The sequence below is a fragment of the Aspergillus viridinutans genome (genome assembly GCF_018404265.1).
Source record: "Aspergillus viridinutans IFM 47045 DNA, scaffold_7, whole genome shotgun sequence".
Classification (NCBI taxonomy): domain Eukaryota; kingdom Fungi; phylum Ascomycota; class Eurotiomycetes; order Eurotiales; family Aspergillaceae; genus Aspergillus; species Aspergillus viridinutans.
This window is the reverse complement of record NW_025091223.1, coordinates 105,230-118,860: the sequence shown is the minus strand read 5'-3', so window position 1 is coordinate 118,860 and position 13,631 is coordinate 105,230. Positions and strand designations below refer to the sequence as shown.

The window sequence follows — 13,631 nt, the reverse complement described above, 5'->3', positions numbered from 1 at the left end:
GTGACCCTCAAGATACATATTGATTTATCATCGCATGCCTGAATAGTATCACAGAAGAATAAGACGCGAGGATATCTGATACATGCTTTTGTATTAAAAACAGTAGACGCTGACACATGCGTCGTTGAAGACAAGCGCTGTCACCATATTTTAAACGCTGAACCGCCAATCTCAAGGATATTGTTGAAAACCTTGCAAGAAGCAAAAAGCAGGCCACATGCATATGTTATGCTCTTGCTCTATGTGAAGTAAGTTGATTATATACATAAGACAGTACTGGGTAGTGCGATGGAAGCTAACTAAGGCTCAGCCCAGCGATGTTCCCGAAGGGGCATCTCTTCACCCGCCTGAGCCCGCGAGCCATCCACTTCTCGCCGCCAGGCATAGTATTCACCCAGCCGGGTCTCCGCGTACGAAGCATAGTCAAAGTCGATCTGCGAGATCTGGGCTTGGATGAGTGCCCACACGCCCCTATACTTGTCAGTTCAGGTTCAAGTGCCAGTGAGAAGGTACCAACCAGTATAGTCCGGGAATACCACGGAATCGATCGACATCCTCATATAATCGGTCGACAATTTCCTGCTGGGCCGTTTCGGGAATCCCCCGGTATTGACCGTAGCTTCTGACATACTCGGTCAGGAATTGTCGGCGAACGGACCGCGTGGGCATCATGCTGTAGTCGCAGTCGTATCCGCCCCATTCGGCAAAGTGGTTGGCAATGTCGAAAGCAGCCGGAGAGGGGGTCGCGTATTCATAATCGATGAACTGCACAGTTACCGCTTCTTTGTCCGAGGTTGCGGCAGCGGTAGGACCCTGCGGCACGACGATGACGTTGGCACAGAGGAGGTCACAGTGGGCAAAGACCAGCTGTCAATGTCAGTAGGTGTCGTGCCAGAGAAAAGAGGCTACATACTCCGTCGTCACCAAGACCCCGTCCATCATCCAGCTCACGCACCACCCGTTCCAACTCCTTCTGCAAGGCACGTCTCCGGGCACGCTGCTCCTCGGTCGAGGTGGGAAGAGCAAGGATCCATTTCTGCAGAACAGTCCACATGTTGGGACCGGGCACTCGGGGCTTGATGGTGTCCAAAGCATCTTCTTGCTTGGGTTGGTTTTGATCGTCGACATCTACTTGGTGGGATACGGGGAGCTCCTTGGCAGATGAACTGGACGCGCTGTGTCCACCGGTAGGCAGCACCGCATGCCATTGTCCAAGCCTTCGGGCAACGCCCCGCCAGAGCGGAGGCTTCACCAGGTCCATATGGGTTGCTGGACGGCCTCGGATGAACCGGTAGAGGAGTCCGTTCTGGAAACGAGCCAGAAGGGGAGGAGCCAAGCCACGGCTGGCCAGAAGCGCATGGGATGTGGTTTCTCCTATAGATAGAGCATATCTACTCAGCAAGTCGCGTTCGGCAAGAGAAAAGGGTCCCCGGACATATCATACTTTCGCGGTCTATGAGGATCTCTGTGTGGTTACCGTACGCTCTCATCAGTACTGCTTCGTTGTCTATTCGTTCCTCGGTCGAGCCAGGTTTCCGATTAATGATTTTGAGAAGCTAGAAAAAACCCGAGATTAGTTCACAGCTCTGCTCCCGCTTGATTACGATCCTCTAGAAGAAACACACAGTATTCGTGATGCCGTCCGTGAAACGCACGAACTCGATATTGTTGTCCGGACCCTCCCACTGCGGGTTCAGCGTCAGAACAAGCCTGAGCGCAGAGGCCTGGGAATCGGCATGGTTGTATGACAGAGGGATGAATCTTAGAGGCGGAAGGGCCTCGTCCTTCATATCACCCGTTGATCCCATCTTAATGCTGTATGTGAATCAAGTCTTGTGGTCTAAGCAGCGACGAGCGAACAAGGAGTGAAGCCTGAGAGTCCTGGTCCTGCGAAAACAAACAGTCAACACTTGTCGCACAAAGATATTTTTGGGGCATCAAGTCTCCATATGACATTGTATCGGATAATGCAAGGGGAGTGACTCTCATGTGGCCTGAGAGAAAGTTATGCGACTTGTGGTACGAACCTGTACACTTAGTTACGGCCCCTTTGCACCCTGTAACAATCAGTAATCTTGCGCCAAGAGGATGATTATCTACACCGAAGAAGTCAGAAGCATGAATTGACCGGCAATTGATGCTCCAGTTCAACACGAGTAAATCCAGTAAGGGTAGAAAGGTGCAGCTTGAAAAGAATACAAAATAAAATCGATCAGGGGAAGGGGAGAAAGGGACAAAAGAGGGAAACGTTGGTCTCGTGCCCTCTTGACCTTGATTGGAAGAGCGCCAGTAGCCCCTCCAAGAATCCAAGGCACTAAGGGCGGCCTTGTCCCTAAGGTATCTAGGCTAAAGTCCGGCTTTCCTCGATCACACGCCGCTACGCATGACGACAACTGGACTTGATCGAAGCCACTATGAAATTACTACTGAAGTGTTACTTGATATCATTCGCCACTCATCCACTGTTACAAAGACTTACTCTCCTACCGCGCTTGACGTCGAAAAGGGAACTAGGCACCATAATTACAGAGGCGTAGACGCTAGTCCCTTTTTGTTCCCAAGCTCAACGTTTGCATGTGATTCTCAACCATGTGACTCTCCCAGTGGCGTAAATCACGTGATGCTTCACCGAGCTGGCCCATCATGTGCCATAAGTACCCTAACCCTAAGTAAGACCCATATTGGCATTCGACTAGTCCCGAAACCCGCTAGCGCAATCTGTCAGATCACCTACAAAAGGACTTCTTCAGCGACGCTTCTTCCCTTTCTTTTTCTTTTCTTTCCTCATCATCAGTAGAGGTTTACATGACCATGTAAATTTCAAACCCGGAGCTCAGTCAAAGTACTGCTCGCTGAAGGTTATTCTTGCGGGAATTTTTTTCTCTATGGGTTTCCTTCCGTTCCCGGCTCTGGAGAACAGCGTGGATTTACTCTACGTGCGTCTTCCTTTTTCCCTACACAATACATGGCTGAGCGAGGGCTTTTTTTCGAAAGATTAAAGCCCCATGCGCTTACGCTGTGGAGGGGGCGTGACATCCTTTCTTTTTGAGTACACTTGTGCATTGATGTGTGTACAAGTACTTGACTGCGGTCTTGCTATGCAGAATTTATCAGAATGAAAGCTTACTTCGATCATAACTCCATATCTCGAGCCAATTCTGTAGTTGTATAAGCCGATGAACATTATCATTGATCTCATAAGCTTAATGCCGTGGAAGTATAACCGAAGTGAAAATTTCATATACTCGAGCCTGCCGGCACTCAAGCTCTGCCGGCCTGTCCAATCTGAATTCTTTCTCCCGTCCATTTGTCGTCGCTCCGTAGCACTGGCCAGCTTGTCCCATCAACCTTGACCAGCTTGAGCTCCAGCTTTGTTCCCAAGACCTTGAAAGAAGACTGTTCTGGGACAATCGGCGCAAACAGAGGGTACGTATCCTTATACCGCTTGTTGTCCGTCGTAGGCAGATCGAACTCGACCGATGTGGAGGAGAAGGTGACTTTGGCGTTGTCCTTGTCAATCTTCTTGAGATATAGTGAGACAGTGACCGTCGACGGGGTCTGGTAGAAGTCATTCCTGCAAGACAGCAACCGTCAGCTTGGTCTCCCATGATCCGTTGGTCCGTAGAAGATGCATACCTGACCGTCTCGACCTTTTCCTCGCCAGCGGGCTTCCCTTTCCCAACAAAGAGATGTCTCGTCTTCTCCTTGCACCCCTGGATCTTCATGAACTCGTCAAACTCCAGCACCCGCCTCTTGCAGCATGACCAGCCCTTGCTGCCCTCATGGAAGATTGGCTGGCCAGGGTGATAGACGCACTTCTCTTCGTCGCGCGAAATAGACGGATCGTAGCCTTTGTTACATCCTCGCCGACGGCAGGTGGCATTGGCCGGGATCTCCAGCGAGGGGTCATCGTCCTCTGTGTCTTCGACAACGGGCGTAGCGGCGTTCGAGGGAGGGGCAATGGCGGGCGAGACCGCAGGCCGCGGGGGAGCGGGCGCAGCGGCTTGCTGCTCAAGGATGGCTGAAGCATTCGACTCCTTCTCTGGCTCGGCGGGTGTGTCGTCCACCGTTGAGTGCTTGCCGGTGGTGCATGGTGGGATGGTCAGGAATTCCTCAAATGTCAGAACGCGGGGTTTGCAACATTTCCAACCTGCAGATCACTTGTCAGATAGAGGTCTTCGTTTGCAATTCCGGAGATGTGCGATTTGTCTTTGCACCTCCAAGGTCCTTGCCTTCCTTACCCTTTTGACCTTCGTGGAAAACGGGAGGACCAGGATGGTACAAGCAATCCTCCTCCGGATCGGTGAATTCTTTACCGCACCCTTTGTGAACACACTTGGACGCCATGCTGTCGGGTCTGTTTCTGCAATAGGTGAAGTTGGGACAAATATACAGGAAGATCAATCGCCTTCAAGAGAACTGAGCATCAAAACACGCAAGTATGCTATAGAATGATACAGAACCTTGCTGCGATGCTTCTCCGTTTCCATTCGCTGTGTCCCGATCGGGTTTAGCCTTTAAAGCTCGAAGGTTCCACGGGGGACCACCGCGTTGTTTCTCCGACACTACCTTAACCATCAACAGCGAGCTTCATTGAATTATCCCTTCTGGTCCAGGGTACGCAACATGTTCCCCACGAGAGCCCTCTTCTCAAAAGCTCGCGTCACCCTCTTCACCCGCGCCGGTTGCGGGCTATGTGACACCGCCAAGCACGCCGTGACCCAGCTACACAAGCGGAGGCCCTTTGATTACTCCGAATTGGACATTATGGCCCCCGAGAATAAGTCCTGGAAGGACGTCTACGAATTCGATGTTCCGGTTCTGCATGTTCAACCTGCCGTCAAAGATCAACTCTCCGACCCGAAGAAGCTTTTCCACCGGTTCACCGAGCAGGAAGTCGAGAATCTGGTCGAGGAGGCCGAAAAGTCATAGAGGCAGAAGCCTCGTTAGATGTACGACAATCATAGCATTCGTCACTCTAATTGCAAAACAATATACATGTGGGGGATTGGATGGCTAGATCTAGTAGGTGGGAACGGCGGCATCCGTCTTGCTCCCCTTGGCAGTTTCAAGGGCATCCGCAAGGAACGTGGGCAAAGCGACAGCATCGGCGACGACGGAGATCTGCATCAAAGCTTATCAGCGACCTGGGAGGCAACCAGGAAAGGGGAGAGACTGCTACATACCATGTGGAAACCCTGGTCGGCGTACTTCTTTGCAGCCGCACCACCCACGCAGTAGATACCGGCCCTTTTTCCATTATCGACCGCAGCCTTGCGGATCCGCTCAATCGCAGCCTCGAGGTCTTCATGGAATGCGCCCATGACAGGACGGCCGATGTTGTTGCCCAGATCCCAAGGTCCGATGAACAGGACATCGATGCCGGGAACCTTCGCAATTTCCTCTACCTATATCAACTCAATTAGATCGTCATCACTTCTGCAGCCACTCCCGATCAACTCACATTCTCAAGTGCCTCCTTAGTCTCAATCTGCACAATGGTGAGCAGCGCATCGTTGGCCCCCTGGAGGTAGTCCACCGACGAAACACCCCCAATGGAGCCCATGGCAAAGGGACTGCCAAAGCCTCTCCGGCCAACAGGCGGGAACTTGGCAGACTCCACCAACCTCCGCGCATCATCAGCGGTATACAGAAGAGGAACGACAATTCCATGCGCGCCCGCATCCAAGGCCCCTATCCACCGTTAGCTTTTCTCCATGTATCCTGTCACCCCTGGATCAAAGATAAACTCACGCTTCACCATCCACCCCTCATTCGCAGCAATCCGCACAATGGGACTCACCCCTGTAGCAGCAATAGCAGCCACAGCCTCATGCATCTGCCAATCTGCGACTGTCAGCCATACCCATCACTGTAATCGTAGCCCAGCATCCTCCGTACTTACCAGCGATATTCCCATGCTCCGTATCCACACAGATCCAATCATACCCCGTCCTAGCCATGAACCGCGCATGGTTCGCCCCAGGAAGCATCTGCCACGCGCCAAAGGACAGTCCGCGCTCGGTGCGGAGAGCCCGCTGGAGTCGATTTGCTGCTTGCATTGCCTGCATTGTGATTTTATTCTGGTACCTCTGTATGAACCGAAAATGATTGAGAAGAGGGAAGGAAATAAAACGGAAGGTAAAAGTGAAAAATAGCACAAGAATTCTGAGAGAGGGGTTGACAGGGGCACTGTCACCCCGCGGTCTCGCTGGGAATTGTCCCGATTACGACACTGAATTGACTTGCGGGGTCGGTCTATGGGCCGATGTTGGGGGCGTGGGGGAATGCCAGGGTCGGACTCGGACATGCATCTGCTCTGGGAGGGTTTGTGTGCTATGCTGTAGATTCTAAGACTCTTTAGATTGATATTAATCGTAGCTTGGATTTGAAGCATGAGTCATAGAATCAAGACGAAGTGCGCGTGGACTGTAACTGAAGGGAGCTGAAAGATGTTGACGATACGATACTCAGCATCGGAACGACTCCGAGTATCGCGATACTATCACTACCGAGGCCGTGAGGAATGCCGTTCACCAGACAGCTTCAATATCATGTTCAGTTTATAGATTCTGGGGTTTACTGACAATTCCGTCTTATCATACACATATGGGTATCGCATAGCTCAGGCCAAGAAATCATCCCACCAGGTCAACTGGTAAACTATCCATCCACACCGGGAACTCAGGGACGGCCCCAAAAATCGTCTGACTCGCGCCTGATATTCGTCTGTGTCGGATCGGCGACTCCATCTCGGTCCGCTGAAAGAACCTTGCTCGCGCGTCTTGCCCTAATACCGCCGAATCGACCATCCAACCCGTACCATCTGTGCCTTCGACGGCTTTCGCAAGCTCGCTCAGTGTACGACTGCACGCCTGGGCTACATTGTTCGTTCGGCCGCGGCGACGATATCCCTGGTAGCGATCGAGAAGGTCTATGATGCAGGGCCAGAGGACTCTACATTGCTCGTCTTCTTCGTCGGTCATATCTCCGAAGAAAGGACATTGGTGGTTGAAGCTAGCAAGGAAGACTGTACCGCAGACGTAAAGATAGTCCACAGACTCCCAGTAGGGTGGGATGAGACAGTGGCTTGCGTCGTATGGTGTATCAAGTCGAAGCAATCCAGCCTCATGCACGCGAATGAGCTCCGTCAATTCAAGCGCAGCTCGGACGCACTTGATAGAAGCCCCATGGACTAGGCTCAGCGCGATGGGGGAGTCTGGGGCGAGCCTTCTTTCCACAATGTGAGGCTGCCCATCCGACTTGCACTTGCACGCGGTGGTCAGCGCTAGCCCTAGAGTAACCAACGGCCGGTTCAGCCGAAGCCGAATATACAAGTATCGAGCCCGGAGAATATTCCGCTGTCGGACGACGATGGAGTGTTCATCTGTGCCATGCACCCCACTGCTCCGCAGAGACGAGGGCAGTGACAGATTCCAATCATGTAAGAGGCTATCCGCTTTCAAGAACCGCGTAAAATCCAGCGACAGTAATTTCTTCATGGCACAGCCGTGAGGCCGAATCCTTGCTTCTTCCTCCCACGCCATTACCTCCTCGACAAGCCTGTACAGCCTTGCGCAGGCGGTGAAGAACTCGATTATCGATGCACGCTCACCTTGCGAGTTCGACGGTGCGCTCGACTGTGCCCTCGAAATCACATCAACATAGTCGGTATCCAAGTGCGTGGGCAGAGGAACCCGCAGCGGATCGGGTGTTTGGGGCGCGATGCCGAGCCGCAGCGCAAGAATCCGTTCCATTATCATCGCGCCATGCCAGAGCCTCCGGCAAGTCTCTCGGCCTTTTCTGCTGTGCCCGTGTTGCTTGGCGTCGAAAGGCAGACGCAGTGACTGCGCGAGTCGTATTGTAGATCCGATCATAGCCCAAGCCGTATGTAGATCACCTATGGCGTTGAGATATTGAATCTGTAGGAGGTATAATCGAAGAAGATCAATAGATTTGTATTGATCGAACAGGTTGGCCAGCCTCTGGCCCTCTTTGAAGAAGTATCTCGCCCTTTCGTCGCCCATGTCGTCTACACTGAGACACGCGAGGGCAAAGATCGTGTTCAGAATGGCATAAAATGCGTCCGGCGTGGTAGAGTCTCCAGCAACACTAGCTGCTTCATACGCTGCGCGAAAGTCCTGTATATCCAAGATCGGCAGCGACACATAATCCAGATTCAAGTAGACGTTCACCAGTCGATCTGCATCCTCCTTGGACAAATCAACGGGAGAATCCATCATCTCGTCTACTTCGTCCAAAGCCGAGATAAACGTCCTACCGGCAAGATTCGAGTGTTGTAATCTTGGCAGACGATCCTCAATCGGCTGTTCCTCTTCCCGCTTGACACTCCCCGTCCGTCTCTCCTGGGCCTGTCGTATCCTCGCAAAATGCGATCCCTGAGCACCGCGACTCTCATCCCAAATAAGCTCAGGCACCGGTGATCGCGTGGCAGTATGAAACGACTCATCCGATTGACTCGACAAAACCTCAATCGCATCGCTCTTTTCCTCGGACTCACCAACAGAATCCTCGTCGAAATCAATCTGCCCGCGCGCTTGCAAATTACCTCGGGCAGGGTACATGGCAGATCCAGACTGCGTTCGCCGATGCGAAAAGAGGTCGAGGGTATACCGCAGCCTGGACCCAGCCTCTCGTGAACTCTGCAGCGTGCGCCTTGGCGACGACTCCCTCCCATTCCAGGTAGAGCTGGGCGGTGCAGCGGACCGGATGACCACCAAAGGCGCAGATAGTGACTGGGAGGGCAGTGACCTCAGCCGCTTCAGTTGCTGCGGAAGTAGCGACCTGCTTCTGCCTGTTAGGTCCTGTGCCTGTGGGTCATGGACATGCATTGAGCGAAGGCGTGCATACCGTGATGAACCATGCGGAGGAGGCATGTCCTCCGGTCGGTAGGAGCATTCATCCGACAGGCCTAGCTCACGGCATTGTCCACATACTGTATCTGTCAGCTTCTATCGCAAAGGAAGGGTTTGAATGAGTTAATACCTGGTCGTTGCCGATCGCATCCTCGCCTTTTCAACCTGCAGACGCAGCAAGGGCTGGTCCGGTCTCTTGGCTTCTTGGTCGACATTTTCGGAATCAGTCTACTCCCTCGTCTCCGGTCTAGCAAAAAGCAAATGATAGTGACCGTCCAATCTCATGCAATTGATCCTTTGTGACTGTTAGCTTGTAATGTCAACAACACTTGATCACGTCAACATTGCAACATCGCATCGCGTTTGCCATCCAGAACATTGGATGAAAGCGCTACAAACAATCTGTCTCCCATCCACTATATTCCAAGAATCAATACCAACTTACCTGTCATCAATCGTGGTCCAAATCATCTGGATAGGCAAGAGACCGAGACACACGCCGCCTTTCCGACCTTGGCGGATATCCCTTGCTCACTGATTCCAAAGTCGATCAAACCAATCGTCCAATTTCCCAAACTGACGCACATGTAGAAAAGAGAAAAAAATTGATAGAACGGTCAATACGGAATGAAAGGATTTCATCTCCAGATTTGATAGATCCACGAGCATTCCAACGCATCAACCATGATGAATCCCAATCGCGGAGGCGGATCGAAGGATGTTGGTCCGTGCGTCGTCAACTGGAATTGAGGTGTCAACTTTCCGCAGTATCACTAGTCTATTATACCAAGACCACATTGCGCTGATCTCATTAACAACAATCTTCAGGCGTTCCTACGAGTAAGCACCTTGTTGCATTAACAGACATTATTGTATTGTATATGGTACTCTAATGTACACTGCCAATTCTCGAGTATTCCTCATCAGCGTCAGAACCCAAGAGGACTAAGCCAGAGTCCCCGTATCAAGCCAGACGAACTTCGTAGCAAAGCATGTACAATCGTATCAGAGACGAGGCGTCGCGTCAATATCACTGCAGAGAAGCAAAAACCAGCCCCATTGACGATCAACGGAGGAGCAGGGCTGACATTCGACAGATTATAAGCAAAGAACAAGACCTTGCCAGGGGCTTTGTATATAAACATCAAACATGAACATGGCGAATATAGGAGCCTGCCAAACCAGACGACTGAGTCGAGGTCCACGTGGCGAGTCTAGAGAATAAAAGCCCGCTAGAACCACATTACCCCGACAACCAGGCCAATCACAATAGCCATACAGCTACCGCGCATTTTCTTAGGGCTGTCGTCTACCGCTGCTACCTCGGACTGACCCGCAGCCGGCACAGCTTGGGTGATCGGTTTTGTTGGCGCAGCGAGTGCATCCGTAGGAAGGGGTTGCGGGATTGACTTCCGCACTGGCTCCTGGCCAGGTACTTGCAGCGGAAATCCCGAGTCTGAGGAATTGGAGGAAAGAGGCTGAGTAGCTAACGTCGAAGGCAAGATTTTCAGGAAACCCGTAGCCACAAGACAGGCCTGCTGCCATGCGTTGTGGCAACCCGAGAGGAATCGTATCCGAGAACTTTCCAGAATGTGCTTCGTGGCTGATGTTGTCTGATTGGTGATACGATACCAGTGTTGGATTTCCTCGCCGATGAAGGGGACTGGCGCAACGGACAAATTAACTGAAGGTGGAACGGGACGAGAAGTGGCCGTCGGCACGGACGGCGCGCTCCCAGGTGAGAATGGTTGCAAGATCTGGTAGTCGTCCAGTTGTTTGATGAAGAATGTTTTGAAAGCGTGCACGCCTCTTGTGAGACTCGACGACCGCGTCGCCGTTTGCGTTATGGGATCGCTGTCGAAGCCAGAGGCCGCCTCGAATGCGCTGAGAGATGGCGCATCCAATGCACTACGTCGCGGACGTCCTTTGCGGTCGGGACAGGATTGAAAGGAGCCCCCGGCGAGCCATGACTTGCACAGAGCCCCGTTCGAGCTTGCCCTCGGTCGGACTTCGATCGCGCCATCTTTTACTCGGGGGAGATCTGTATTCCCAGGCTGTCAGCAGGTTCACACAAGAAGCATAGAGAATCAAGTCACATACGCCAATCCTCATAGCGACTATAAGCTAGATATCCGATGTGCAGATTGTAGAAACCCCACTCTTTAGCTAGAGACGGCACCAGGCTGAGTATCGAGAAGAAGATGAGCGCGAAGAACGGGATTGCACCGGGTTTCTGAATCCCCGACCGCATCTTAGACAACTCATGAACGTTGCACACGAGCCAGCACTAATGAGGGCGAGTCCTCTCGGTTGTTGAGATTCTTTTGCTTGGCTGATAAGATTTCCGGGACAAGCAAATTCATCGCCAAAAAAGAGGTGCGAGAAGAGGGGTGGTCTAATTGTAATTCAAAGTTGCGAGCGGGCTATGCATGAATGCGCAATCGCAGCCTTGTGGAATTGTAGATCTGTTTGTCTCACACTCTCTTGCTCCGTTACTATGTTGGTTCGTTGGTGTTGGCTGATCGGCGGAACGGGCGGTGTTTGCTAAGGTGGTGTGGGAGAGGGAGATAGATGTCTGTGTCTGCGTATCCAAGCCCCGGCAACGAAAGCACTGAGGTCAATGCACGACGGCGGGGAGAGCGAAGCATAAAATAATAGAGTACTCTGTAGAAATTAGACAGCCTATCTGATTAGCTGTCTACTGTTGCAACCCTCGCCCAATGCGACTGGAACGGCAAGGAATTTCACTGTATGGATGACGTAAAGGACGACTCGTTGCAACGTAAAGGGAGGTTAAACGGAGGGTTGGTGGTTGCCAAGTCGATGAGGACGCGTGGCTCAAGCGAAGACCCCTGGTTGGATCACAAGACAAGTGTGTTGGTGTCAGTCGGTCAATCAACGCTTGAGAAGTAGTTTAAGAGTTCAAAGCCACAAAGACGTGCATGCAGGAGCGGAAGGGTATTTTTATTTTTGGTGCACACGTTCTGCCGTCTTTTGGGGGAAACTTGACTCGTTTAGACTCCCTCTGCACGGGGAGGAGAATTTTTGCGGCTGGGCAGGTCTAGCGGTTGCCTCAGGCACCAACGGATGTCACCGTCATACATCTCAGGTGCCTGACAACGTTTACCACCGTGGATCCATGGGAGCTTACTCTAATTTGTTGAAATCTAGATAGACAAATTGTTGAAAGCAGCCATTCAGGCTTAACGGTATCAAAATGTACATAGACATAATCATTCCGATCCAATCACTATAAGTACAATCGGCGGTGGAAAAACATGATATAACCAATTATATAAACATCGACAGGCCCGCCGGGTCAAAGAAAGATGGGCGAGAACGGAAAACCCGCTGAAAAAAGAGACACAAGGGCCAGCGCACCTTGAAGTGCAACAGAACTCACCCCATGGTTCCGTAGCCGAAAACACAGAATCATCATGAACCATCCGAGCGAACTCACTGTGGCGTCCGCAAGTAGAATTCGCCGTATCGTTTGGTCAAGGCGCCAAGGTCAAATAGGATTCATCATACTGGGATTTGGAACTGCAGTAGAGGGCGTATCGCTCTTGACCGGGGACTTATTTGCCGGAGCTGGCGAGACTGAAGTCATTGTTGTCGCCTGTGACACGGATTTTCGTACCTTCGGGGTCAGGCTGCCCTCACTCATCGAAATATCCCCTCTTGGCGTTCCAGCCGACGTGCTGCTAGGTCCAGTGCTGCTATGCTTGCCGGCGCGCTTTACCATCTTTCCCAGGATCCGAACTATCTCGGCGGCGTCCTCAAAGCTCTCATCGTCCATGCCTTCCTGCGCATTGTAGACATCTGCTATAGTTTGCTTCGCCAATCGTCGACAAGCATTCGGGTCGTGAAGACAATCGTAAAGGTAGGCAGCATATTCGAGCTTGATCGACAGGCGTAGGGGATGCGATCCGGGCAGAAACCGTTCAGCAAGGAGAGCGGCATGGTTGAAGCATGCCGTTGCAGTTGGGGTATAATCCATAGAGGGAAGAAGGAATGATGAAGCAGGTTTGGGAGGCTGTACCGGGGCTAAGCCAGGAGGAGCTTGCGTGACCTTTCGTCTCGCAGCGTCCTTTCGATTCGAGGCCGCATCCTGAGGAAGGGGGATCACTTCTGGTTTAGAAATAAATGAGAACCTTGACCCCTGGTCCTTGGGGGACGACTCTGCTTCAGCAGCATTGTTAGTCGCTGAAGAGTGACTTCGAAGGCTCATAAGACCGGGAGAATTGACTGGCGGCTCGTTGTGGAAGAGAACAAAGATATGATAAAAAGAGGCTCTGAGTTTGTATGCGAGGATTTTCAACTCCACGTAGGGCTCGACCATGGGAAGGACGAATTCCTCCAAAATCAATAGACCCTCCCGGGAAAGCCAGATGATGTGGTGATACAGTTGAAGCGACTTTGTCTCCCGGGTGGGATCCAGACGCCGCAATCTTCGTGCACGAAGGAGTTTCTTGGACAGCATTACCGACAAGCCCAAGACTCTGTATAACATAGCGGACAAAAAAGGATTCTCGAGGCTTGTGATGGCAGCGAAGTTGCCCAGAGCCTTCTGGTCAACTTCGGAAGAAGCCATCCACAGTGCCACAAACTCTGAATCTATCAGTAAAAAGTCCTCGTAGGAGTCAGCCATATCCATTGCGAGCTTGGGGACTGAGAATCCGATAGTATTTTGGCAATATTCAAAGTCGGTGAGGACCAAATAACTTGGTCATTGAATATTGAGACACAGTTGCA

The 13,631-nt window shown here is 51.8% G+C and overlaps 7 protein-coding genes across 7 annotated transcripts; 1 reads left to right on the top strand and 6 right to left on the bottom strand.

Moving 5' to 3' along the window:
- Positions 1 to 299: 299 nt before the first annotated feature.
- Positions 300 to 1,808, bottom strand: Aspvir_008511 (putative ethanolamine kinase; the record flags this gene model as incomplete). Its single annotated transcript, XM_043271679.1, has 5 exons — positions 300 to 471; positions 518 to 867; positions 914 to 1,374; positions 1,445 to 1,556; positions 1,626 to 1,808. 5 exons carry the CDS (start codon positions 1,806 to 1,808, stop codon positions 300 to 302), a joined length of 1,278 nt encoding a protein of 425 aa, XP_043127614.1.
- Positions 1,809 to 3,261: 1,453 nt separating this feature from the next.
- Positions 3,262 to 4,347, bottom strand: Aspvir_008510 (cysteine and histidine-rich domain-containing protein; the record flags this gene model as incomplete). The annotated part of the gene is made up of 3 exons (XM_043271678.1): positions 3,262 to 3,574; positions 3,637 to 4,150; positions 4,242 to 4,347. 3 exons carry the CDS (start codon positions 4,345 to 4,347, stop codon positions 3,262 to 3,264), a joined length of 933 nt encoding a protein of 310 aa, XP_043127613.1.
- A 279-nt stretch (positions 4,348 to 4,626) lies between these two features.
- Positions 4,627 to 4,932, top strand: Aspvir_008509 (glutaredoxin family protein; the record flags this gene model as incomplete). The annotated part of the gene is made up of 1 exon (XM_043271677.1): positions 4,627 to 4,932. One exon carries the CDS (start codon positions 4,627 to 4,629, stop codon positions 4,930 to 4,932), a length of 306 nt encoding a protein of 101 aa, XP_043127612.1.
- Positions 4,933 to 5,022: 90 nt separating this feature from the next.
- Aspvir_008508 (HpcH/HpaI aldolase family protein) lies at positions 5,023 to 6,071 on the bottom strand (the record flags this gene model as incomplete). The annotated part of the gene is made up of 5 exons (XM_043271676.1): positions 5,023 to 5,124; positions 5,187 to 5,408; positions 5,465 to 5,694; positions 5,755 to 5,847; positions 5,906 to 6,071. 5 exons carry the CDS (start codon positions 6,069 to 6,071, stop codon positions 5,023 to 5,025), a joined length of 813 nt encoding a protein of 270 aa, XP_043127611.1.
- Positions 6,072 to 6,638: 567 nt separating this feature from the next.
- On the bottom strand, positions 6,639 to 9,091 carry Aspvir_008507 (transcription factor domain-containing protein; the record flags this gene model as incomplete). Its single annotated transcript, XM_043271675.1, has 3 exons — positions 6,639 to 8,805; positions 8,872 to 8,956; positions 9,007 to 9,091. 3 exons carry the CDS (start codon positions 9,089 to 9,091, stop codon positions 6,639 to 6,641), a joined length of 2,337 nt encoding a protein of 778 aa, XP_043127610.1.
- Positions 9,092 to 10,108: 1,017 nt separating this feature from the next.
- Aspvir_008506 (uncharacterized protein) lies at positions 10,109 to 11,127 on the bottom strand (the record flags this gene model as incomplete). The annotated part of the gene is made up of 2 exons (XM_043271674.1): positions 10,109 to 10,917; positions 10,977 to 11,127. 2 exons carry the CDS (start codon positions 11,125 to 11,127, stop codon positions 10,109 to 10,111), a joined length of 960 nt encoding a protein of 319 aa, XP_043127609.1.
- Positions 11,128 to 12,387: 1,260 nt separating this feature from the next.
- On the bottom strand, positions 12,388 to 13,533 carry erg27 (the record flags this gene model as incomplete). The annotated part of the gene is made up of 1 exon (XM_043271673.1): positions 12,388 to 13,533. One exon carries the CDS (start codon positions 13,531 to 13,533, stop codon positions 12,388 to 12,390), a length of 1,146 nt encoding a protein of 381 aa, XP_043127608.1.
- Positions 13,534 to 13,631: the final 98 nt, after the last annotated feature.